Below are 25,275 nucleotides of genomic sequence, written 5' to 3'. Positions count from 1 at the left end.
TGTTCGGTTTATCATTTGGCACTTAAAGGAAAAAGGTGATTATTTTCCTTCTCAACTGGGGTGACAGCACCCCTTCAGGGGGCATATGGAAATGAATGGGGACATGTTAAGTGGCCCCCATTAGTGAGGGGTCATTCATGCAGCAGGTCAGGACCAAGGAGGCTAAGTGTCCTACACTGCACAGGACAGCACCACACAACAAAAGGAGTATAACATTCACGTTGGAAAACGGGTCATATCACCAAAGTGATTTCCTAACGGGAAAATGATCAGTTTGTAATGCATTGCCACTTTTCCTTTCTTCTTTAAAAACAAAAGATGAAATGGGAGGGGTAAACAAAATCTAAGATTTGTAAAGTTCTTAATCTGTTTAATGAGGGTGTTCTATCACAAAGATGTGAACTTAAGCAAATACGTAAATGAACATTTTTCAATGATTTGTTAAAATGAAAAAGAAAGCAACTTTAATTTCTAAGAAAGGACAGTGTTCCAAAAAAACAGGTGGGTGCAGAGGCTCCATGCTGGCTCAGCTCCATAGGGTAAATCTGCCTGGGGCTACTGTAATGTTTGGGTGCAGAATCCCCTGGTCCAAAGTCAGGGTCTACAGAGGCCCTCTTCTCACTCTGCAGTTCACTGAGACTTCTAGTTGTCTTGCAAATGAACAGTTAGTGACAACGTAAAGGACAGTCATTAAGTGCAAAATCTCTCCTTTCGGATCTCCAGAAAGGATCCAGATGTTTAGCTCTGGAATGAGCAGACCCTCTAGATGCTACTATATCCACCTGCAGGTCCAATTTCGGGTCCAAGACAATCTGCTAAAATGAAAAGGCTTCCTTAGTCCTTGGACTCTCTCAGGGCGGGGGTGGGGGGGAGGTCTTGAACACCTTTAAAAATGAATTTAAAAGCCTATACTGGCTTTTCTTAACATTCCTCCAAATGCTGGGAATTTAATCAATATACGAGTTCTTAAGATCAGGTTCCAAGCCAGGATCAGAATGGCTTCACTAGGTGGTTGAAGAATTTCCAAGCCTTTAGTTCTTATCAAAAGCCCAGTTCAGTCTTAAGGTCTCAGAGGCTAAGCAAAATCCAGAGTTACTCAATAGTTCCAGCCACTCAACAATGTACAGTGGCCCACTGATGAGATATTTGTTCCTATTTTATTAGTCATCCATGCTTCCTTGTTTGTGAAGTGTCCATGCTTTTTGCCCACTTTTCTTAAGACTTTTTTTTTTTTTGCCATTTTCTTATTAAGTTCCTTTTCTGGATATGAATCCTGTATCAGTTATTTTAGGTTTATAATTTGTATGTTTAAATGTTATAAAATGAAGAAATGGCAATTTGGATCTTCAATGAGGGAGATAAATGATCGAATGTAGAAAAGGTTGAAAATATGCACGTGGGAAAACTATAAAATATGATTATAGTAAGAAGTAGATAAAAATACTAGCCAAAAGGAACTTCAACAAGTGGCTGACTTCAAAGGACACCAACAAGAAAGTGAAAAGACAACTCACAGAATGGGAGAAAATATTTGTAAATCATGTATTTGTTAAAGGTCTAATATCCAGAATATAAAAAGAACTCTTACAATTCAGTAATTAAAGGAAAAATAACCCTATTAAAAAATGGAGAAAAAACCTGAGTGAATGTTCCTCCCAAGGGACCTGAAAACATTCATCCACACAAAAATTTGTAACATGAATGTTTGTAGCAGCATCATTTATAATAGAAAATAGAAAACAGAAAATCCAAATGCCCATTAACTGATGGATGGATAAATAAAATGTGTTCATACAATGGAGTGTTATTAATCAAAAAAAGGGGATGAAGTTCTGGTACATGATAAACACAGATGAACCTTGAAGACATTATGCTAAGTGTAGTCACAAAAGACCACATATTATATGACTCCTTTTTATATGAAACGTCCAGAACAGGCAAATCCACAGAGACAGAAAGTAGATTAGTGGTTACTGGGGGCTAGGGGACGGTGGGGAGTAATTGCTAATGAGTATGGAGTTTCTTTCAGGGTGATGAAAATGTTCTAAAATTGTGGTGATGGTTGTACAGCTCTGTAAATACACTCAAAAAACGTTGAATTGTCTACTTTAAATAGATGAACTGTATGGTGTATAAATTATATCTCAATAAATCTATTTAAAAAATAGCAAGGCAAAGTATAGGAGAAGAATGACAAAGCAAGGCAAGTAAACCCAGACAGAGTAGAGGAAAAGAATGACAGAATGCCTGAAACTCAGGGTGACAATTTCAGGCTTCAGACATAATGCATTTCTTGAGGGCCTTAGGACGGGTAAGTATCATTAAAAAGTGGGAAGAAAACACAACTTTTAAGAAGTGATGAAAAGTCAGGAAGAGAAGGTAGCGTAGGAAGCCAAATTCCAGCAAAAGAAAGGGTGGACTAAATTAATTAAAATCCACAAGGGCCCAGATTAAAACAGCCACGGCTGAGCTAAAACAAAAGCAGTATTTAAAGACATGAGCACATGGAGGGCATACTCTTTGCTCTTTCTGTCTGCCCTTCAAAGTCCTTTGTTTTACTTCTGTCCGGCACTCTAAGCCACATGGCACTGAAATGACCAGTGACTCCCAAAATATTTAGTGAGCCTAAGAATCCCCTGGTACTTGTTAAAAGCACAGGTTCCCGAACCCACTCCCAGACCTTCGATGCAGAATGTGGGTGGCCTCAGGAATCCAATTCTAACCAACTCCCAGGCTCCCGTGGAGGCAGGTGTTCTGCAGACCATACTCGGAAGCACAGCACTCACTGCCCTCAACCAGACCTCTGTGGCCCCTCGACTGAAGCATTAGGTAGCAGGTAAGAACAAAGGCTGTGGAAAATAACAGATCAGTCTGAGCCCTGTTGCTGCCACATACTCACTGTTGGCCTTTGACAGTTACTTAACCGTTCTGTGCCTCAAAATCCACACATGCAATTGAGAGCCAGCAATTCCGACCATGCAGGTTGAATGAAATAATGTTTATAATGTGTCCGGCATAGTGTCTGTCACGGCTGGGGCTCAGAGGCTGCTGGATTGCTCTTGTCTGTGATTCTTGTCCTTAGCCAGCTTACCCACTGCAGTGGTCAGTGGCCATCTCACTGGTTGGTATCTCAAGAAGAAACTTCAGAGAAAGGATTCTTAATTGAGGGTAGCGGATCCCCAAAGGTGCTGGGCTTGTACATAAGGAAGTCTGTGGATTCTCTGAAGAATATGCAAAATCATCTGGAGTCGGAGGGGCAAGGGTGGTCATAGCTGTCATGGGCTTCTCAAGTTTGGAGCAGGGTTGTGACCCAAAAAAAGTCAAGAGCTGCTCCCTTATAGAAATCTTGAGTTCATTTCTGTCTCTCATTCAGATGTCTGTTCTTATGTTTTCCCCACTAGCTTACCCTAAATGAATTCAGGGGGCTGACATTACCTTAAGGTCCTAGTGCCTAGCATCTGGAGTGGAATTCTCAAAAACTGGGGTTTCTGAACATTTCAGGAGGAGGAGGAAGATGATGATGATGTTGATGACAATGACAGCAGTAATAAGAACAGCAACTTACCATGTATCAGGGGTTTATGATGTGCCAGGCACTATACTGAGCACTTTATACACTAACCCTTTTCTCATTCAATCCTGACAAGAACTCTGTGAGGATTACAGATGAAGAAACTTATACAGATTAAGTAACTGACACTGGGTCACGTACCAGAGACCGGCAGTCCGGCTTAATCCCAAATCTGTCTTACTGCAAAGCAGTGCTCTTGGCCAATGCCTGCCTTTGTATGCCACTGAATACTTAACCTTGGGGGGTGGGGGCTGGTGGGCCAGGATAAAGGGTATTGCAGCTGTGGAGAACAGAGGTGAAGATTCTGCTTCTGGCTTCTCTACATTTATCTCCTGAAGGTTGGGAATTTGGGCAAAAGGCAGAACTGGGCTTTGTGCCCTGTTGATCTTTGGGATATATTAGTCCTTTGGAACTAAAATGGCGGGGGACCCTTCCAATAAGGTTATAAAAATCAGCCCCAAAGTATAAACATGCAAAACTGCTCTGATCACCAAAATCTGTGAGGAAACTGAGAACCAAGTGGGACATACTCATCTGTGGAATGGAAAGTAGAAAAAAAAAAATCAAAGACACAAATGGAGAAACACACCTTAAATCCGGTACCAGGTAGAGAGCTGTGGTCCTCCTTCCTGAGATTAAGGGAGGACACGAGGTAGGCAGTGACTTGGAGAGACCCTAAAAGCAAGTTGGCTGTAGAGCACACATGACATATGTAAATACTAGAGGCTTTGAGTTTAGGGGTAAGACAGGAATAGAGTAATAACTGAAGAGTACTGAAGGATCCATTATTTCAATTCCTAACTGTTCTGCATGACCTTGGCATGACAACTGTTACATAAACTAAAGGAAAACAGTTTGATGGTGTGAAGGAAAGATATTTCTCAAGCTTAGCACAGGTACAGATAGACTCTTGAAGGTTCCTGAAGGGCAATGATAGTAGATTGGTGGTTCTCAACTTGGACTGATTTTGCCTCCCCTGCCACCTTTTGCCCAGGCGACACCATTGACATTGTTGACTGTGGTGACTGGGGGGCTGGCAGGTGCTACTGACATCTTGTGTGCAGAGATCAGGGACGCTGCTAAACACCTGTGAACAGGACAGCCCCCTAAAGAAAAGAACCATCCAGCCCAAAATGTCAACAGGGCCAAAGTTGAGAGACCCTGTAGTAGATGACAGGGATCACCGCATAGTACTTCAAACAATTATGGAATGTTCAGAAGCCCCACTAAGAATCCCATTTATTATATGCAGAACACAAGTTCCACCGAAAAGTATGTAAGTCATCAAATATCCAGTAAATTTCTTCCAATCAGACTTTTTTAAAGAATTTCAATTTCGTAATTAAAATGCCTAGATTCACACTGAAAAAAAATCAAAACATTACCAGTAAGCTGAAGTTCCCTTTGATTTCTACCCTCAATCCTGTTCGAGTCAACCTACCTACATGCAAATGGTGATGCCACAACTTGCTAGGGATGTGACTCAGGCAAATTTCTGGCCCTCTCTGAATTTCAGCCTCTTCATCTATAAAATAGGGACAACAGTAGTAACCAACTACGATTATAGGGTTGTTGTGAGGACTGAATGAGTTAATGGGGCAGCATACTTACACATGTGACCTAAGTGCTCATCAAGTACTAGCTCTTGCTAGCACCCAGCGTACACATCCACACCCACACACAGACACACTCCCTCAGAAAATACATATGATGGTTTTGAAGTCCAGCTTTCTTTTTTAACCTAAAAATGTATAATTCTGCTCATCTTTCTGACATTTCCTCTTTTTCTTCAACTCAGAAACCTGCCATGTGAGTACACAGAAATCTACCTACTTCTTTCTCGCTTCATTCTATGCCCAAGTATTTCAAGTCACGTCCCTACTGAGGACCAGTTCAGTTGTTTCTACCACTTGGTAACATCAAATTCTCCAATGACCAAGATCAAACAGGCCCAGCTTTATCTGTGTTTTTAAGAAAGAGTATACAAAAAGTAAAAGAAGAGTGAATAACCCTAACAAAGTGGAAATAATAAGGATCAGTCACCAAAACACATAATACCCACAAACAAATATTTTGAAGGGTTTCCTTAGTGTACAAATACAAAATTCTAAAATTTTAGAATAATTACATGCTCCATAATCTGCTTTTTTCCAAAGAATCATATATGATATTATAGTTAATGAAAACTTCAAAGCTTTCAAAATAATTTTCCTTGGCTTTAACACACATATTGGCCTGGTCACATTAAACTCCAACAAAGTTAGGAAAAAAGCACTAGGTCAGAGGAGGAAATGAAAACATGGAAGTGTTATCACCATTTGGTCATAAACTCCTCTTCTCAGAGAAACATGGCTATAAAAATCTGTTCCAGGATGAACACTTGGCACAAAACAATCCAATCTTACATCATCCTTTTTAAAGGTTGGGGTGGAGTAGGGAGGGGAGGGATTAAAAAGTAGGAGGGGAAAGTTCTTCGTATGTAGGAAAAAAAGAAAAAAAAGGCTGTCAGTAAAATAAGTTTTCCACTGATGCATAACTTCTTCAAAGTAATGGTTTGGTTTAGCTGAAATCTGGCAAGGTAGCAGATTTTCGTCTTTTTCAAGAATGGCCTCTATTTTGGTGAAGCTGTCTATAAAAGATAATGTTCACAGACAGGATGTTCATTCCCTGTTATGGTCCTATTTACAATATTATGTTAACTCATCATTTGTTTTGTTTTAAACTAAAGGCTTCTCCATTCATTAAAGTCATTAGTGAAAGACAGCGTGTCTGAATTTTAATAAGTACAGAAAAACTCCAATATAATTATGAGCCTTATATTATGGGAATCAAAATCAGACATACCAGGATCAAATTATATGCTCTTTAATAAAACTTCACATAGTAAAATCTGACAACATCACTGATGTTAGACCTTGCCTCCAACAACAGTATAAGGGGTTCCACTTTATATATGAATTTTATACATTAAGAGCCTTAGTCATTACCTACTTACACCAAACACTTGTAATCAAGAACCATGCCATTACTTTCGGTACTAAATAATTACCCTTTGAAACCATGTTGTGGACATAACCATATACTTTTTTAAGAAGAAAATGAGGCAAGATGACTTTTTTTAATAATCCAACTGTCATATCCCCCATCCACACCCACACTCTGCTGTGAAAACGAAGATGTTATATGAATGTAATAGACCGATTCAGAGATCACCGTGTAGCTAGAAACATACTCGTCTGAGAAAAGAGTGGAAGATCTGAGAGCTAGGAGCCCTAGAAAAAGAAGTGCTGTGAACCAAAAGAGCTTATGCAGGTCAAGCCCAAGCACAAAAAGAGAGCTCCGAAGTCTTGGTTTCAATACCCTGGAGCCTTGCTCCTTCTGGAGTTCCTCTGTCCTCACCGTGAGCTAAACTAAGAAACCCAGGTGTTTGTGTTGGGCAGAGAGGAGCGAGAATGGCAGGGCTCTGGGTGGATCTGTCATTCCACTAGGAGACACAACAATAAGGTTAAAAACTGCTTCTGAACATAGTAATTATGTTAGCTATTTTGAGAGCAAGAAATAAATTAAAACATGCTTTTAAACAAATAATACACAACAAAATTTGTGGAAAAATGGTCGTTTATTAAACATCCCTTACTACTAATATTCCCAATCTCCTGGCTTCAGGGCACTGTGGGGCCTTACATCGATATAAAAGGTTTACTAATTTATTGGATACCAAGCACCTTAAGACCAAATAAATGTCAAATGTGTAATATATCACACATATAAAAATAGATTTATGAATGTGTGTATACACATATGCATACACACACCTACAGCACATACAAGCATATACATGTATCCATTTCTCAAATATGTACACACACTGAAGTGATTATAAAATGCAGTTTCATTTATTCACATGAAATACTAAAAAGTATTACTTTTTATCTGTACAGATCTGTGAAACGTTTTTCAATTTATTTTTTAACCACAGTAAAATTTACTCTTTGCAAGGCACAGCTCTCTGAGTTTTGACAAATGTGTAGAGTTGTATATCCACCACCACAATCATGATACAGAACGAACAATTCCATCATCCTAAAACAATTCTAAAAAATCTCCTTGTGCTGCCCGGTTATAGTCAAGCCATCCTTCCATCCTCATGTAAAAGGTGTTTTTCTTTTTGTTTGTTTTGTTTTGTTGTTTTTTTTTGAGAGACAGCATGAGTGCATGGGATGGGAGGGACAGAGGGAGAGGGAGAATCCCAAGGAGACTCCACGCCCAGTGCGGAGCCCATTGCGGCGACCGGAGCCAAAACCAAGAGTCAGAAGCTCAACCGACTGAGCCATCTAGGCGCCCCCTCATGAAAAAGGTTTTGACTAAAAACTGGTCCTCACACTTGAAAGAGATGGGAATAACTGCCACAAAGTACTGAAGGCCATCTTTCTCATAATTTTATGCCCCCTTTTTTACATATCAGTCTCTACTTTCACCCAGGGTTTGACAGAAAGGATTAAAGGGGAAGGCAACTGAAATAACAGGACAGGAAGAAATAAAGACTTGGAAGAATTCAGACTTCAAGACAGTATGAAGGAAAAAATGGTAGAACATGATGAAAGACTACAATAGGTAGTATTAAAACAGCAAACAGTAAAATACACAGGCTTGAAACGGGGCTGGGGAAGGGTGAGCAGATGAACATGAGATACCATGGAGGCAAAATCAGCCAACAGTTGTGTACATACGGGCAACCATGGTGAGGGGAAGGTCAAAAATAGGATGCCTAGGTGTCATGGCTGTGGGCATGAGGCTAGTCAAGCTATTAAGGAAGATAAAGAACATGGGGAAGAGTAGATTTTGGAGGAGGGGAAATGGGTAGTGTTGGACCATAATTTACTCCTTAAGTATGAAATCTGAAGCCTCAGAGATTATTCTAGCATGAGAGGTATAGAAGGCATTAAAAATGCAGAACTGAAATCTAGAACAAGGATCCTCAAATGAGGTTTGTGAATTGGCTTCAGGGGCAGGTGTGTTACTCTCAAAACTGTATTTAAACTTTCTGTGTCTGTAGATTTTTCTGGGCTAAAGTCCATGGCTCTCATCAGATTTTCAAAGAGGTCTGTGTCAATCTGCTATTCCTTTAAAACACAGTGTGTCAACTTCGGATACTTTCAATCTTTTGATTGTTTTGCAACTTCAGATGATGTGTCTAGGTGTCAATTTCTTTTTACTTAGCCTGTTTGAGATTCACTGTATTTCCTCTATCTGAGGATTGGTATCTTCCATCCGTTCTGGAGCATTCTAAGCCATTTTCTCTTCCACTTTCTAATTTCTCTGTTCCTACCTATAACACAGCCTAATGTTTTTGTTAACTACCACTCTACATCTCAGACCTTCCATTGAGGAATATTTTCCTACTTGTGAATAAATACAAATGAACACTGCATAAAACAGCACAGAGTTTTGCTGTTGAAATGTAGTGTAAAATTGAAAATCATAAACTTCTCATCTTCATTACAGAAAAAAACACTGCACAAAATCCTTGAGCAGAAAGGCGCTAGGCTGATTTTTTAAATGAAGACACATTATATCTTATAGTGTAAAGCTAATCATTATGCTGTGGACCGGAGAACAGTGCTTAAGAGAAACAAGGCACAGAACTGCCCACAGACACAAAATAAATCCAAGACAAAGCTTCAGGGGCAAACAAGTTTAAGAAACACGTACCCATGAGATCTGAGTTATCACAGACTTATTGTATACATCTTCTTGCGAACTGTATATTTTTCTGCCTAAAAAGAAAGCTAGATAAAAACATTGATACACCACCAACTCAGGCAGCTGGGGAGGTGGGAGTTCTACACCAGAATGTTTCCAAAAATATGCTATTTGGGGGCTGATTGATTTTCTCCCCCAACTAAATTCCGTTCTGGTTCTTTTTGGTAATGTTTCAAAGTGCAGGCTGAGCTCTTGATCTTTTGGGAGGCACAGGCAAGACAAAAGGCCAAACTCACTAATGAAAACTTGCTGAACTTACTTTTCAGAATTCCATTCGAAGTCACGAAAAACCCTTTTGGCCCTGCTCCCAGACTAGTAAAACGAACATCTCAAATCCCTAGAGGCTAAGATAGCTCGTTCCACTAAAACCAAATACACATCTTCTCCTGACAGCTGGTTGTCTTAGCATACTCAGGACTATATATTTATCAAAGGAAAAAAAAAAAAAACTCTAGGAGCACAATATTTATTATAGGATTATCTCAGTGACTCAAGTAAACATGAGTAAGGCTAAATTAAACCATGTTTACTATGATGTTCTATTACTTAAATCCTGACACAAAATCACCCCAAGAGATCTGGGGTCTTATTTCTTGAGACAACTGATGTAGGTTAAAAAAAAGGGGGGGGCAAAGAATTATCTTTTCTTTAAAATCTGTGTTTAGTTATACAATTTTTCTAATTATTCTAAAAAATCTTTTGAGCATCTAAAACAAAAATTTTCTATTCCGTTAAGATGTTGAAGTCAGTACTAAATTTAAATAAAATCACAAGATATTGAATTTGCTCATTGCTTTAAAAACTTACTTTATCTGATATATCCGAATTTAATATCCATAATTTCATTAAATCTCACCCATAATTCTAAGTAGTATTATTTTAATTTTCAGCTCCTCCCAACCCTTTCCCTAGGCCCTTTAGACAAGTTTCAGTTTATCCCAGCCTTTCTGGATTACAGGCTATCCAAATGTTCCAAGTGACCATGTCGGTGGCCAGATACACTGTGGGGTAAAGGCAGGGAAAAGAGGGCTGGAGAGGCCACAACAGGAGGAGATGATAGGTCACATAAGATCAAAAGCATATTTACCACCTTCTGGCTTCAGCTGATCTAGGAAATAAAGCTCCACCTCTAGGAAACATGACCAGGGGCCCATAAGGGAAATAAGCCTGCTGGCTGGGCCACAAGACACATGCACTTTGGAGACCACTTGCCTCTGTAGCACAGAGATCCAACAGGTTCAAAACCTTCTGCTCTGCCAGGGAGTCCAGTCAGTGGGAGCTGCAGCTGAGCTCGGGCAGGGCCCGAGGGCAGGGCCAGCTTGGCGGAACATGGGCTGTGGCTCACTAGCCCTCAAATGATGGAAACAGAGGTCCACCCTTAAGGAGTGTATAGTCCAGGGAAACAGTATGACAACAGAGGCACGAACACAGGTGGGAAAAGCGCAGTCTTACCGGGGAGGCAGGTGGCGGTGGTCAGGAAAAGTTCCATAGGGGAGGTGGGGACTGAGAAGATCTATGAGGATAGACAGAAGTTTGACAGATTCTACAGGAAAGGGAAATAAAATTCAACATTCTCGTAGAAGCAGCAGCCCAAGCAAAGGTATGGAAGTGAATAAAATACAAGGTGTGTTCACAGGAAATCCCAGAAAACTAGCTTGGCTGAACAACAGGATACACACAGAACCCAGATCGGGATAGAAAGGTCAGCTGGGACGACAAGAGAAAAAGTTCTGGATGTCACACTGAGAGATGTGTACTGAATTCAGTTGGTGATGGGGGGGGCATTGATGGTGCTGAGCAGGGAAAGAACATTATATGACCTGAACTTCCTTCAGGAAGACAGTGACAGCTCTGTGCTGGATAAACTAACATAGGAAGAAAAGTTAAAAGGCCATCAGGAGACATAGCAACTGAAGGACTAAACTAGGAAATGACAGTAGGAATGACCAGAAGGACAGATATAATGGAGGGAGGATTTCTAGTACAAAACGGGGGTTGGCTAACACCATTTGGATGCAGCACCTGGACGCCTAAGAAACTGGGAGTGTCCTGAATAGAAACAGGGCTGTGAGGAAGAAACCTTGGTTTACTGGAGGAATGAGGAGTTTGGTTGCAGACACTTCCAATTTCAGGTGTCAACTGAACACATGGACAGACAGGTGTATCAAGCGTCTAGAAAAGCAGATCTACAAGCAGGGAGAAAAGCTGAGGTTAGAGATGGGGATTTAGGGGGGCATCCACAAAGAGGTAGGGTTCTGGGGATGAAATCGTGGGAAACATAATTTAGCATAATTTAATGGGTTGAAAAAGGAAGAAGAGTCAGCGGAGGAGACCGGGAAGGGTCTAAGAACTCCAGGTCATAGAGGAAAAGAGATGTATTCTAGAACATGTTAGGGATACTACCGCGAGGATCAGATGGGATGGTCAAGTGAAAGCACTTTAAACATTTGAAAGGACTAAACAAATACATTTTTATGATTTTCCACAGTAGCACATGTTTAATCTCTAGAAAAGCCACATTGTGCGAGAAGAGCCAGGCTTCCCAAAATCTTCCACAGAGTCCCCTCTCCACCAAGTCAAATGGAAACGTGATCTCGTCCCGCCCTGTACTTTCATGGTACTCACAAAGTCGGATTTTGGTATCTGTACAACTCAAGAAGCACTACCTGAGCATCGTCCGCATGCCGACACTGCAGGGGGCGCTTTCCTCTGTGTCCCCCTTGGAGGAAATGAAATGGAAAGTGAGGATTTACCCACCTTTGCAGAGGATGCCATGAGTGAGGCTTCAAAAGGCTAAGTATCTTGAGCCAAGACTGCCAGGTAATGAGTGGAAGAACCAGGGGCCTCTGATGCCAAGTCTTACCGTGCCTTTTCTACTAAAACACGAGGTGGGACTTGCCCTATCTGTTCTAATTTCCCTTACAATCAAGCAAACTAATAAAGGCACAGCCATATCTCATTTATCTTGATATCCTCTGAAGCACCCAGCCAAGGGCCTGACACTTGGTCAATTCTTGTGCTTTCATTGCCTGAAAGTACTTGCGGGCACACGGGCCTCCCCAATGGTGAGCGTCTGTGGGCTGCTAAGCGTTGAGGACTTATTTCTAAGGCGGACTGTAACTTAACAACAAAAAGTTCTAAAAACAAATTCTGTACTTGTGAAAGATGCCACCTGGTCTGCCTCAGGGGCTGAAATCCTCTTTTTATGCACCGAGTGGGAACAGCACAGGGAGTGACAAGCTGGCTTTCTTCAAACCACTCCCACCAACGGGCTCAAGCCAAGAAACAGGCCCACACCTTTCGGGAAAGAGAAGTGCCCGTTTCACCTCTGGTGTCGCTGCTGGTACTGCCAACAGTCTGAGAAGGAGGGAAAGGGAGAGCAGGTTTGGTGCCAGGGCTGATGATGTAACCTCGCAAGGCCAGCTTGTCTGCCAGGAAAAAAAGGCAACCGGCTTAGAAACTAGGGTGTTTTTTTTTTTCCCCTCCCTTAATATTCAACTGAAGTCTATTTTGCATAACTGACCACTAGCTGGTTCTGTTTTGTTTAATGAACTGTACTTAGTGTCTCATTTACCTGACTGGTTTGGGTTCCTTGGAAAACAAATGTATAGAGAGCCTGAAATAAGTGTATTTCATAAATGTCCTGTGTGCAAGAAGAATGCGCAGTTCTCCGAAGCTTTACTTTGCAAGCCATACACATGCACAGTGGGAGCCCAGGAATAACATACATCTAAACACCATAAAGGCGCACAGTCAGGCTCCAGTGTCGCCAGAAACACCAGAAACTCTTCCAGGATCCTGGGCAAAAAGACAGACTTCTGAAGTGGGATTATATTTTAGAGCTTCATTCATTATAATACACTTGGGAGTTTTCAACCCCATGTCTCTGACAGATGTTCCCTTTTGTGGGGATTGTCTAATTTGAGGACATTTGGTAACCATGTCCCTAGAAATCTTTAGGGTACAGCAAATTGATCCCTCTTCCCACATGTGAAGACAAGACCCAAAGTAGCCTCTTCCTATTTCTAGGACTAGTTAGTGTAAGCATAATATTCCTGCCCACTGCATGGACAACGTGGGGCAGAGAAACATTAGCCAGACTGAAATGAGGTATCTCTCAGGCTCAAGATACCTTTCCATGCCCATGGAGAGCAGAGAGAGGGAATGCAAGTCTTTTCTTGCCAATTTTCACCTAATGTGGATCAGGCCATTGATCTACGTTATCACTGACCCACATTGATCAGGCCTGGACCCCTGCCTGTCAAATGCACTGCATGGGGCTTGGAACTTCCTAGAAAGAGCCATAGCAAAAGCCAAAAAGAATACAAGCCTCAGCTTAGGGCAAGCATCTGGCACTGGCTTTGGGCGGGGCCACATGGGATGCTTTCCCCATGACTCCTGAGGACACTCTCCAAGTCTGAGTCTATAATCAATGCTTGGATGGCTCCAAGTTGACAGGATAGTATGAAACAGAGAAAACAAATGAGACCTTAACACAATATCAAAGACCAGTACCAGCCTCTCCTCATTCAGTTCTTAAAATCTATCCTATAACCTTGCCCTTACTGAAATGACATTACCTCCGTTCTATACACTGAACTCTGCATGAGTTAACCAAAGATATTAATAACTTTAGTAACTATGTAAGCCCTTAGAAAGTCATACCACAAACTTGGCCACTTTCCATTTTAACCTTTTTTCTGAAACCTCATTTTTATTTTATTTTTTTTAATTTGTTTTTAAGATTTATTTATTTGAAAGAGAGAGAATGGGAGACAGAGAGCATGAGACGGGGAGGGTCAGAGGGAGAAGCAGACTCCCTGCCAAGCAGGGAGCCCGATGCGGGACTCGATCCCGGGACTCCAGGATCATGACCTGAGCCGAAGGGAGTCACCTAACCAACTGAGCCACCCAGGCGCCCCATTGAAACCTCATTTTTAAAACTTCTACTCAAGGACGTAAGAACTTCTGACAGTTTTCACTGGTATTACAAAGGCAGTTCTATCAAGTGAATCTGTATCAACCAAGAAAAACGTAAGACCCCTCAGTGCAGCAGAGGGTCAGAATTTTTTATTGACCCATTTTACTGCCAACCAGGCTCCTAGTCCCCCTGCACTGCATTTCTGCAAGACATTAACATAATGAAAAGACTTGTTCCTGCCCTGGGGTAGCTTGCAATTTAGTAAAAGATGGGAAAACAAATAGGCATCACTAATTAAATCTGTGATGAGCAGATTCTAATTGACACAAATTCAGTATTAAAAGAGTTCAGGGAATGGCTAGAGAAGGCAGCCCAATGGTGCTCAGGAGAAATGGTAGAGACAGGACTTGGAAAGGTCTATTTCAACAGGAAAAGGGTGTTCGAGAAGGCATTGACTGCCACGGAGGTAACAGCTTTAGCGAAGGCACATGGGCAAGAGCACACAGGTAAATTAAGAAACGTTAAGGTGATGGGAGTCTGGCTAAACGACAGGCTACTGGAGGGAAAAGTGTAAGAAACTGACGTGGAAAAGTAAGATGCAGCCAGTTCTTAACATGAAAAAAGAGGGAGGACATGTAGAAAGCTAGATTTTAGAGGAAATAACTTTTCAAATATAGCCTTCACTGATAATTTGTCACATCATATCTCAGATTTTTAGAGGGAGAAATATTTTTTTTTAAATTTTTTTATTGTTATGTTAATCCCCATACATTACATCATTAGTTTTAGATATAGTGTTCCATGATTCATTGTTTGTGCATAACACCCAGTGCTCCATGCAGAACGTGCCCTCCTCAATACCCATCACCAGGCTAACCCATCCTCCCACCCCCCTCCCCTCTAGAACCCTCAGTTTGTTTTTCAGAGTCCATCATCTTAGAGGGAGAAATATTTTAATAGCAAGTTTATTTGCAAACCAGGTGTAGTAACTTCAAAGAAAAATAACGTGGGTGCTGAGAAAATCATTCTTCCGGGCTGGCAAATTCCTGTCTACAGCTTAACTAATAATATTCTTATTACCTACATCTTGCGATGGTTTCATTGAGATCCCTCTTTTCTCATCACCAACATACCTTCTTAATTCATCGTGTATGTACAGAGTGACGACTTAGAACTAGTATCTGCTCACTTATTTACCCATCCTCTCCTTTTCTGCCCCAACTTGTCCTAACCACTCACTCCCTCATGCATTCTTCTCCCACGAGCACTATCGATAACGACAACCTTAATAGCTCCCACGTGCTATAGTACCAGGCACGGCAATTAATGCAGTAAGAACAGTGTTTAATAAAATCCTCAAAATTCCACTATAAAATAGGTATTACTAGCCCCATTTGAAGCAAGTTCAAAGACGTTAAAGATTTTACCAACTGGTAAGTGGCAGGACCCGGGTTTAAAGCAGATATGCTCACCCCGAGAGCCCTGGCCTATTTATTACCGGTTCATCATACTGCCTCCAACACTCTTTGGCGTCTTTACCGATATGGGTTAGTACTTTCAATTAAAAATTAAAACATTCAGTGAACTGTGTGCTACTGTAAAATCCTGTCCTAGGTGCTCTCAGCGGTATACAAATAAATGACAGAATGCCTGTAGGTTACTGATGCTCCTCGTCATCGCTACGTGACAATGAACACCTATGTCTTCTATCAGTGTGGAAGATGGTGTCCGTGATTCATGAAGTTGAACAACCAGGGCCAGAGGGAGTAAAAATGACTCAGGATATGAATGCTGGATGGTGACCATACCTCACAGACAGAAATCAGCCAACCCTGACTGACTGACAGAGATTTTTAATCATACATTTCAAATCAGAATCTGTAAAAACTCTCTGTCGATGGAAAATCTGTCCTGTCAGAAGTTCCCAACCAAATCTGCTTACAATCTATTTTCAATGAGCCTCAGCTTCCTTTGAAGTAGAATAAGCTTCTGAAGCATTTCAGCTAACAATAAGCACATTGTGACGCTAGCCCTCGTAAAATTCATTACCAACGAGTAAAGTTACTTGGTAAAACACAAATGTGGTATATCAAACTACTTGTACCCTAGAGCCTGAAAGTTGTGTAAAATTATATAGTGCTATTCAGACACAGAAGGGAAATTCAAATGTGTCATCTTTTTAAGCTACCTGCTTTTAAGATCACCATTACTAACTTCTGAATAAGTTTTTGTTAATATTTTCAGGAGGCCAGTTACATTTTTACAAATAACTAAAACTTACAAAAATATAAGAAATTGGATAGGACGCTGTTGAGCAGTCCTCTTTAGGCTATAACCATATGTACCCAGGGAACATTTGGAAGGAGTCGCAGTTCCGTATTCCGCCTGCCTACTCATCTCTCTCTACAAAGGTACAGTATTCAGATCACAAGTTGCACAACTAAAACTCATCCAGAGACTGCAGTGGCAAATACTAACTGCATTTACTCCGCAATCTAAACTCCTGACACAACTCATTTTTAAGAAAATGAAAGTCAATAAGGAGAAATCACCTTAAGAGTTCAAGAGTGGCAAAATTATCAAGACATGTTTGGCTAACAAGGAGAAACACCAGGCTACATAAAATGAATGACGTTGATACTTACTGTTCAATTCGGGGTGACAAGTACAGCTTGGGATACACCTGAGTGGCTTCGGTGTCCTCAAAACTGACAGAAAGGAGGGCCACATCTTCTCCAGGGTCTTCATTTACATCCTTAAGCAGGGAGTGAAAAACACAATGTCATCAGTCCCTGCTCTCATATCATCTTCCCGGGGCTGAGCTCACAGCCCACTGGCACTGAGGCTAGAGCGTTTCCGGTACCTGGATTTGAATTTAGCAGCTCTGCACATCCTTTGCCACATGCCAATCACTTCCCTAGAGTGGTGGCTTTCAAACTTTCTGACCAGAGCCGACCATGGTGAGGAGAAGACTCCCACCTATCTCATTTGTACCCCCATTCCAAGAGGGGAAAAGTGAATCTGGCGACAACCAAGAATTAGTCAAAAGCACAGTTAACAAATAGCAGTAAACACGTTGCTAATGATATATGTAATGTCTTATAATTTTTATAATGTATATATAAATGGCTTGTAATTTTCTTTTTATAGGAAGAATAGGAGATATGAACATGATTTATATCATAAGACAACAGAATCTTAAAATACCCTGTAATTTTATTATATATACCTTGATAGTAGAAACATATCGCTATGAACTGTGCCACCATAAAAGCAAATGGCAGGGGGTTACGTACACATCGACTTTGCCAAACAACTGCGCATGATTCATATATGAACCACAAGACACACATATCTTAAAAGCCTGGTTATCAGAATATTATAGGACAAAAACACTGTTGATCCAAATACGTACCAAAAAAACATTGAGAGGTTAACAACCCATAATAAACTAAACTGGTAACGACAAAGCTAAACTTCCTGTAATTTATAATTTAAAAGCAAGAATAGTGATAATCGAATGTCATAACCAACTCAGGCCAACACTGATGAAGTGTCCTGAGTCAAAACTGGGATTTACAGGTTCGTGATTATTGCCAAGCACTGAATGTTTGCCAGACTTCTGAATAAAATACTGAGTTAGCATAAATTCTAGTAGCAAGATGGTTTTACTTTGTGAATACCAGATTTTAGTAACCCTTAATCATTTTACTTGTGGTTGGTAGTGGCTCTAAGTCAAATATAAATTTTTTGAAAACTTAAAAAGGACTACACATCTTTCACCCGTAAGGACTGGTAAGAACTGGCCTATATTTCTGGATTGGTTCACAGGTCCTCTGGAGGGCCCACTTGCCATCCTAGGAGGGTCCCAATCTAGACTGTAAGAATCACTGACCGTGAGCACTGAGATCCTCAGATACAGGGTCTTTGCTTCTGTCTAAAACTAACCTCACCCCTTCCTTTCCTATACCGTGGGAAGCTGGTCATCACACTCGTCCAGCTCAGCTCTGACCTCATCCTCACTCTGCCTTCTATTGTGCCTACAGGATGCACGTGTGGCAAGGATACAAAGGGGCAAGAACCAGAAGTCTCTCCCATCTTAAAAAATAAAAACTTTAAAGGGGCATCTGGGTGGCTCAGTTGGTGGCTGAGTTGGTTAAAGTCTGTCTTTGGCTCAGGTCATGATCCCAGGGTCGTGGAATCAAGTCCCGCTTCAGGCTTCCTGCTCAGTGGGGAGTCTGCTTCTCCCTCTCCCTCCACCTCTGCCGCTCCCCCTGCTCGTGTGCTCTCTCTCTCATAAATAAGTAAAATCTTTAAAACATAAAAAATAAAATAAAAATTCTAAAAAGAAAGAAAAGAATCATGCCAGTCTCTACATAGCATTCTCTCCCATCTCTCTCCTCTCCTTCACAGACTGCTTAAAAAAGCTGTCTGCACTTCCAGTCTCTACGCCCTTCCCTCCCATTATCCCTTAGCACAGGAGATGGCCTTCTGACCCCACTAGGCCATCGGGATTGCCCTCACCAAAGCATCCACAAAACACAGCAAATGCCTCTCTGGGCTTATCTTACTTGGTCTCTGAACAGTATTTGACATGGATGATCTCTTTCCTCTGGAAATACTCTCAGTTTCTTGCTCCTAGGAAACTACACTCTCCTGATCTTCTGTCTCTCGGACCACCTCCCTCCTCCCTTTTCATGCTTCGTGTTTTTTATCCTTTTACTTCTCAATTATTTCTTGGTTTTACATGACAAAATTCAGGCTTGTTGTAACAAGTCAAGCCGTACAGAAGCTTATAAGAAAAAGCTCTTCCGCCCTCCACTTTTAAAGGTAACCAGTATTAAACTGTGTATGGAGCTTCAAACAGCTTTCTCTATGCTCATAAGCACATATACACATACACACACTTGCATATAAATAGCTCTTTAACCTTCTGTTTTGTTTTCCTTAGTGGAATTGTATTATACATATCAATCTACCAACTGCTTCCTAAATAGCCACATAATATTCCATGGCATGGATTTTTTTTTTTTTAACCATTCCCCTAGCAACAGACATTCAGGTTGTTTGTAGTTCTTAGCCATTTGATAGTATTACACTAAATATGCTCATATAAAGGATATATATGTATTATATTTCCAAATTGGTAACTAAAACTGAGCTTGTTAGATCAAAGGTTATGAACATTTTACATTTTAATAGTTTGAGATTATTTTTCTAAAATTTTACAGCACTTTACATTTGGACTCCTGAATTTGCATCAGTAGGAGAGAGCACCTGTTTATGCTCATCCTGAATAACCTGATAACACTAGCTGTGGTCATTCTGCAGTTTAATGTTGGCGGTCTGACTGCTGGAAAATGGTGCCTCAGTTGAGATTCAATGACTAAAGCTGAGCAACTTTTTACTTGCTTACTGGTCATCTGTTCTGTCACTTCTCTGATCAAATCCTTTGCCCTAAAGACTCTTGGACTTTCCTTGTTGTTGTTGTTTACTGGGCTTATTAACCCTGGTCTATCACATGTGTTATAAATATTTTCTCTCAGTCCAGCTTTTGGCTTTTTACTTTGTTTGGGGACTCTTCTGACAGCACAGAAAATTTAGATTTCTATAAACTTAAATCTGGTCAATAACTCTGAGGTTATTTACTTCCCTAGCATTTCATCTAACATTTTATTTTTACATGTAGATTTGTAATGCCACTGGAATGTGTTTTAGATAGTATGATTTAGGGAGTATATAAGAGGAAGACCTTAGTACAGTGCCTGGAACACAGAAACCACTCCATGTTTGCTGAATGAATACAACAGTAAACAAATTAATGCTAATTTCTAACCTTTATTCTCCACACCTAGTGCTTCTCAGGAACTGGCTTTACAAAGGTTGCTTCAGCAGTGGTATCTGGAAACAGTACTGACTCCTTGCTCCTGTCCCCCATAATACACCAACGTCCCTAGAACCAGTGGTTTCAAAAGGAGAGTAAAGATTGGGAATCTGAGTTTAGTTATCATTTCTTGCTCTTTGACAGATGATTAAGTATTCAACGTTGAATGCTCCTTTCTGTAAAATGAGGATGGAAATTTTAAAAATTACTTAGGTCTCAACAAATAGAAACTATGTAATTCTTTTTTTTTTTTTTTTTTTAATTTTATTTTATTTTAGAGAGAGAGAGAGTGAAAGAGAGAGCACAAGAAGGGGTAGAGTCAGAGGGAGAAGCAGACTCCCCACCGAGCAGGGAGCCTGATGCGGGACTCGATCCCGGGAGTCCAGGATCATGACCTGAGCCGAAGGCAGCCGCCCAACAAACTGAGCCACCCAGGCGCCCCTAGAAACTATGTAATTCTTTAACACAACTCTAAAACTCATAAAATATCTAAAACTAAGGTGGAAGCTGAGTTTGAAAACATTCACATTCAGAGAGACAAATTCATTTGATGATCTAAGTATAGAAGTAGTCCTCTTTAGTGTTAGATTGGTCATCTTAAAGTAAAATAATAAAAAAAGAACCAACATTGATTTTCAGACACCTTCCCCCAGTGATTGAGTTTCCTTATTAAAGGTCAAGGCTCTGACCACAAGTCACAAAACCTGGTTAAAAACAAAAACAAAAAACACTGCAAAAAACGAGAGGCCACTGAAAACCTTTTTAATTAGCAGCTTCACTCCATATACCTGGATAATTTATAATTATTTCCTTTTCCTACTTTTTAACTTCTCATTTCACTGCTATTTAAGCAAAGAACAGAAATGCTCAGAGACAGTCCTCCAAACAAATGGAATGACCCTGGTTTATATAATCAACATTTATCATCTGGCATCCTGCAAAAAGTACATGAAATATTAGTCTGAATAGGAAAACAGTTGTTTCCAGGAGTTCCTTTTATGAACTACTTTTAATATAATTTACTTGCCTTGGTGTGACACATGAGTTTCCCCTGAATTGGTATCTGATTTCTAATGGATACCTAAGTTTGACTCTGAGTGCTTAAATAAGCCCAAAGAGTTCCAAAAATACAAATCTACACAGTACTGTTTCCAGTTTCTGCAACTCTAACAGGCTTGTACATGTGTTCCTTCCCATCTGGGAGAATTATAAAAGAAGCTCTTGTACTGTGGTTCTTAGAAGCTAACATTACAGATGATTATTGTAACCACTAATGGCAACATTTGGAAAGCAGGGGGAGGTTATAGTGTAGTAGGGGACACTTAAAAATGCACAAGTATACATTTTCAAGGCTTTCTATCTGTACCATCTAAAATTGCAGAGGCTAAAATGGGGGGAAAGATGTCAAATCTGCTGAAGCAAAAAAGAGTATTGCCTCCTACCTTTACAAAAGCGTTATCAGGCGCTGATATACATATGGCAAGGAAATAATGGCCATGATATTTTGCTGAGACTTAACAATGGATCTGGCTCAGCACTTGGCTATAGAACAGAAAGGAGTTCCTATGGCTTACAGTGAATATTCACTAGGTGGTGAGTTCCTTGCAGGCTGGGAGCTTTTCCTGTTTGTTTTTGTATACCCAATGTCTGAAACAGCACATATATGGCAAACTGGTTGGAGAAAAAAAAAAAAAACTGATTAATGCTGGAAAGATTGTAAGAATGAGTAAATGATGGAGTTAATAGAAAGTACTTTCAGTTAGGAAGATTCTCAATACCTATTTCATTTTTCCTTAAATCTATGACTACTTAAGATTTTGTTAAAGAAAACTCAAGTCTGAACCATATAAAGCAAAAGATGCACCTGCTAATAAGAGGTAACATTCTGTGTAGATCATAATGACTTATTCATATAACTATTCTCAATTGGAGCTCTTTACAAATATCAAAAGGGTGTAGAAAAAAACAACGATTAGCCTTGGAAACGAAAGTAAACACAAGCACAATTTATCATTATGCTGTACCCCTTTGATGTGCTAATTCCAAGTGAGGCTAGCAGCCATTAAACAATATATGTTGAATGTCAATATAGGTACAAACTACCAGTTAACTATTGCTGACAGACATGAGCTGAACAATAAATATTACAAACTACAGGTCACTTAAGAAGACTGTAAAAAAGCCACTGTATTCCTCAATTCAAAAGGATAAAAACAAGTCTATAACCATTCCTAGCAAAACCAGTTTGTAGACAATAAGGACTATAAAGAAGCCACTATACAGTATGTCAAAAATCAAGTAAGAACCATTCTGAGTTACACTTAAATGGTATTAAATTAGACCCAGGACTAATCATGATTCCAAGAGTGACTAAAACTAGGTCTCAGGAAGCACCTCTTTATACAAAAAGCTATCAGTTTTTGAAAAACTGTAAGCAAATTAAAAACTTCCAAAAAAGATCCTAGTATTTTTTAAAAATACTAAGTAAGATTTGTACTTTAGAGGCCCCAATATTTTGATACTATGGATTCATCATCAAACTACATAAATCTAGATTTTTCAAAGTCAAGTTTCTTCAAGAGAACAAAACTTTCACAGTGCTACCATTCATTCACGCATTTAACAAAGTAAGATATACATAGCATGTTACAAATGTTATGGAGAAAAATTAAAGCAGGGAAAGGGGAAAAGGAATAAGGAGGGAATGGAAGATTAAAGAGAGTGGTGAAAGGTGGTTTGTGGACTCAGCAGTGGACTCTCATTAAGACAGGAGACCCAGGATAGAAAGATCTCCTGGATCTCTTGCATTGTCTATCAATAGAAGCAGCCCAATCAAAATTGGGTTTAGATTCTACTGGCATTAAGACATGACAATGAATATGCCAGAAATGGAATTAAATTTTAAGCAAAAGAAAGACTGAAGAACAAGGAAAATGATGTAGGTAAGACCTTAGTCTCACTGCTAAGGGGTCTCTGTCCAATAATGACACTGGTCATTTTAGAAATCAGGTCACTTCCTCTTCACCAAAATGCTGGGAAATGTACAAGTGCCAGGGAAAGCAGCAGAGTCAGAAAGCAAAACAAATCCAAGAGAAAGGAAGCTGAGCCAAATAGACGAGGACGAGCAATAAGTGGGTGCCATGTCTGCCTCTTTTGCCTTTGGTGTGGCTCCTAACCCTGAAAACTCCTCTGATATTTTGATATCTCTGAGGAAGGCAGCATTTAAGAGAGTTACTTCTGATTTGGTTTCTTCAAATGGAAATGGGAGTAAAAAGAATCTCCCAGCATAGTCTAGTCAAATTGGGCCATTCCCCATATACTTTATCAGATCTTGACTAACACTTTGACACCAGCCATCCCCTTATCAAATAGCTCTTTCTTTCCTTTTAATTGACATGGTTTTAAAACTCTCATTGTAAATTCACTTGTTCCATTAAGATTCCTTTCAACTGCAATGTAATCTATGCCTGCCCTTGGCTGTTACCATATTCTTCATGAATTTCCCTTGCTGTTTAAGCAGTATATAGTTTTTATTCCAAATAGAATTTCTTGAAGGCAGGGTAGAGATCTTCTACTTCCTATTATGCCTAATAATAAGAACTGATATTTATTCATTGTTTACTCAGTAGTCATTTTGCTTAGTGCTTTATATGCATTACCTCACATAATCATCATAACAACCTTAAAAGGGAGGTACTATTATTATACATTTGCAAATAAAGAAACTGAGGCTGAGAGAGATTAAATGGTGATGATGAGTTCTGAAGCCATGTATATTGACTTTGGACCTGGACTCTTAGCCACAATGCTATACCCCAACACATGCTGCTGGGCACAAAGAATAGACTCAGTATCAATGCCCAAAGTTATAAAAAACTTAAAAACCCATATGCAGAAAAGATATCACAGATTTACTATACACTTAACTTGTTCTCCATTTAGTGTCTAAATCCTCTATGTTCCAAAACACCATGAGCATCTTCAGGAACCATTACTCCCTTTGTACCCAAGTAGACTACCCAGCCTATACCAGGCACATAATGGGTATTCAAAATAAATTAAGAAGTATATGCTTTATGTGTTTTAATGTTTACTTTTTATTTTTCATTATTTTTTAAAGATTTTATTTATTTATTTGAGAGAGAGAAGAGAGAGCACAAACAGAGGGAGTGACAGGCAGAGGGACGAGCAGACTCCCCACTGAGCAGGGAGCCCAATGTGGGACTCGATCCCAGGATCCTGGGATCATGACCTTAGCTGAAGTCAGACGCTTAACCCATTGAGCGACCCAGATGCCCCTAATGTTTTCTTTTTAAAACTATGGAACAAGAAATTAAAATCCTTAAGAGTATAAAGACTAAAAGCTATAAAGGTCACTATGCCAAATAAAATGCATTCATTTGACGTCTTTACACAGACCCAGTTAAGAAGGAAGGATGGCTTCTCTAAGAACACTGAGGAGGCCTGTGGAGTTCTAAGCCACAGTATCAACCTTCCTTCAATTATGTATGGTTAGGCACATTCTATGATTAACTAACTATACTCAGTGAAAATAGGCAGAGCTGATTGTCAGGTCAGGAAAGGGAAACTGCAATGTTCTTGAAATAGCCAGCTCTTAGAGGGTGAGTCCAGGACACCAGGAGAGAACTGTTGTCACCTACCCATGTTTTTTAAAAGTGACATCTTGAGTTCATTACTACTAGATGTCATGATACAGTATGGGGTTAGGGATTTATTTTAATTTATATCTTACTTATTATTTTCATAAACAAAGACCATTTCACTGCTCTCGTTTATGCAGGAATCTGCTTGCAAAGCTGTACTTACCCTTAACATGGTGGTTATAGCTTCTGTTTATAAAGCTAAATTGAAACACATGTTGTACAAATAAACTTTGGGAGAAAAAAATCCTGGCTCTTTTAAAATGATCAAGATTTCACTGGTCAAATCCTGTCCCCTCAGTTATCATACCTAACAGACGTAGCCTTGCGATTCACCAACATTCTTTGACTAGTCACAGCATCGTCACTCTAAAAGGTGTGTGAAATGGAGCCTTTTCTCCAGAAAAGGCCGGGGGCGGGGGGAGGAGGGGAGGAGAGCCTCTGCAGTAGAGCCAGGGTCCTCACTAGAAGCAAA

The 25,275-nt window shown here is 40.1% G+C and overlaps 1 protein-coding gene across 3 annotated transcripts in view; it reads right to left on the bottom strand.

Annotated features, from left to right (window-relative positions):
• BABAM2 (BRISC and BRCA1 A complex member 2) overlaps nucleotides 1-25,275 on the bottom strand; it is a 391,146-nt gene that overhangs the window by 159,836 nt on the left and 206,035 nt on the right. For all 3 annotated transcript variants that reach the window (XM_032391489.1, XM_032391491.1, XM_032391490.1), the window contains exon 7: nucleotides 16,901-17,010. In XM_032391489.1, the coding sequence (XP_032247380.1) occupies nucleotides 16,901-17,010 (110 nt within the window). The remainder of the gene's footprint in view (nucleotides 1-16,900; nucleotides 17,011-25,275) is intronic.

The sequence above is a fragment of the Phoca vitulina genome, unplaced genomic scaffold, assembly GCF_004348235.1.
Source record: "Phoca vitulina isolate PV1807 unplaced genomic scaffold, GSC_HSeal_1.0 scaffold63, whole genome shotgun sequence".
Lineage (NCBI taxonomy): Eukaryota > Metazoa > Chordata > Mammalia > Carnivora > Phocidae > Phoca > Phoca vitulina.
This window is presented reverse-complemented; position numbering and strand designations above follow the sequence as displayed.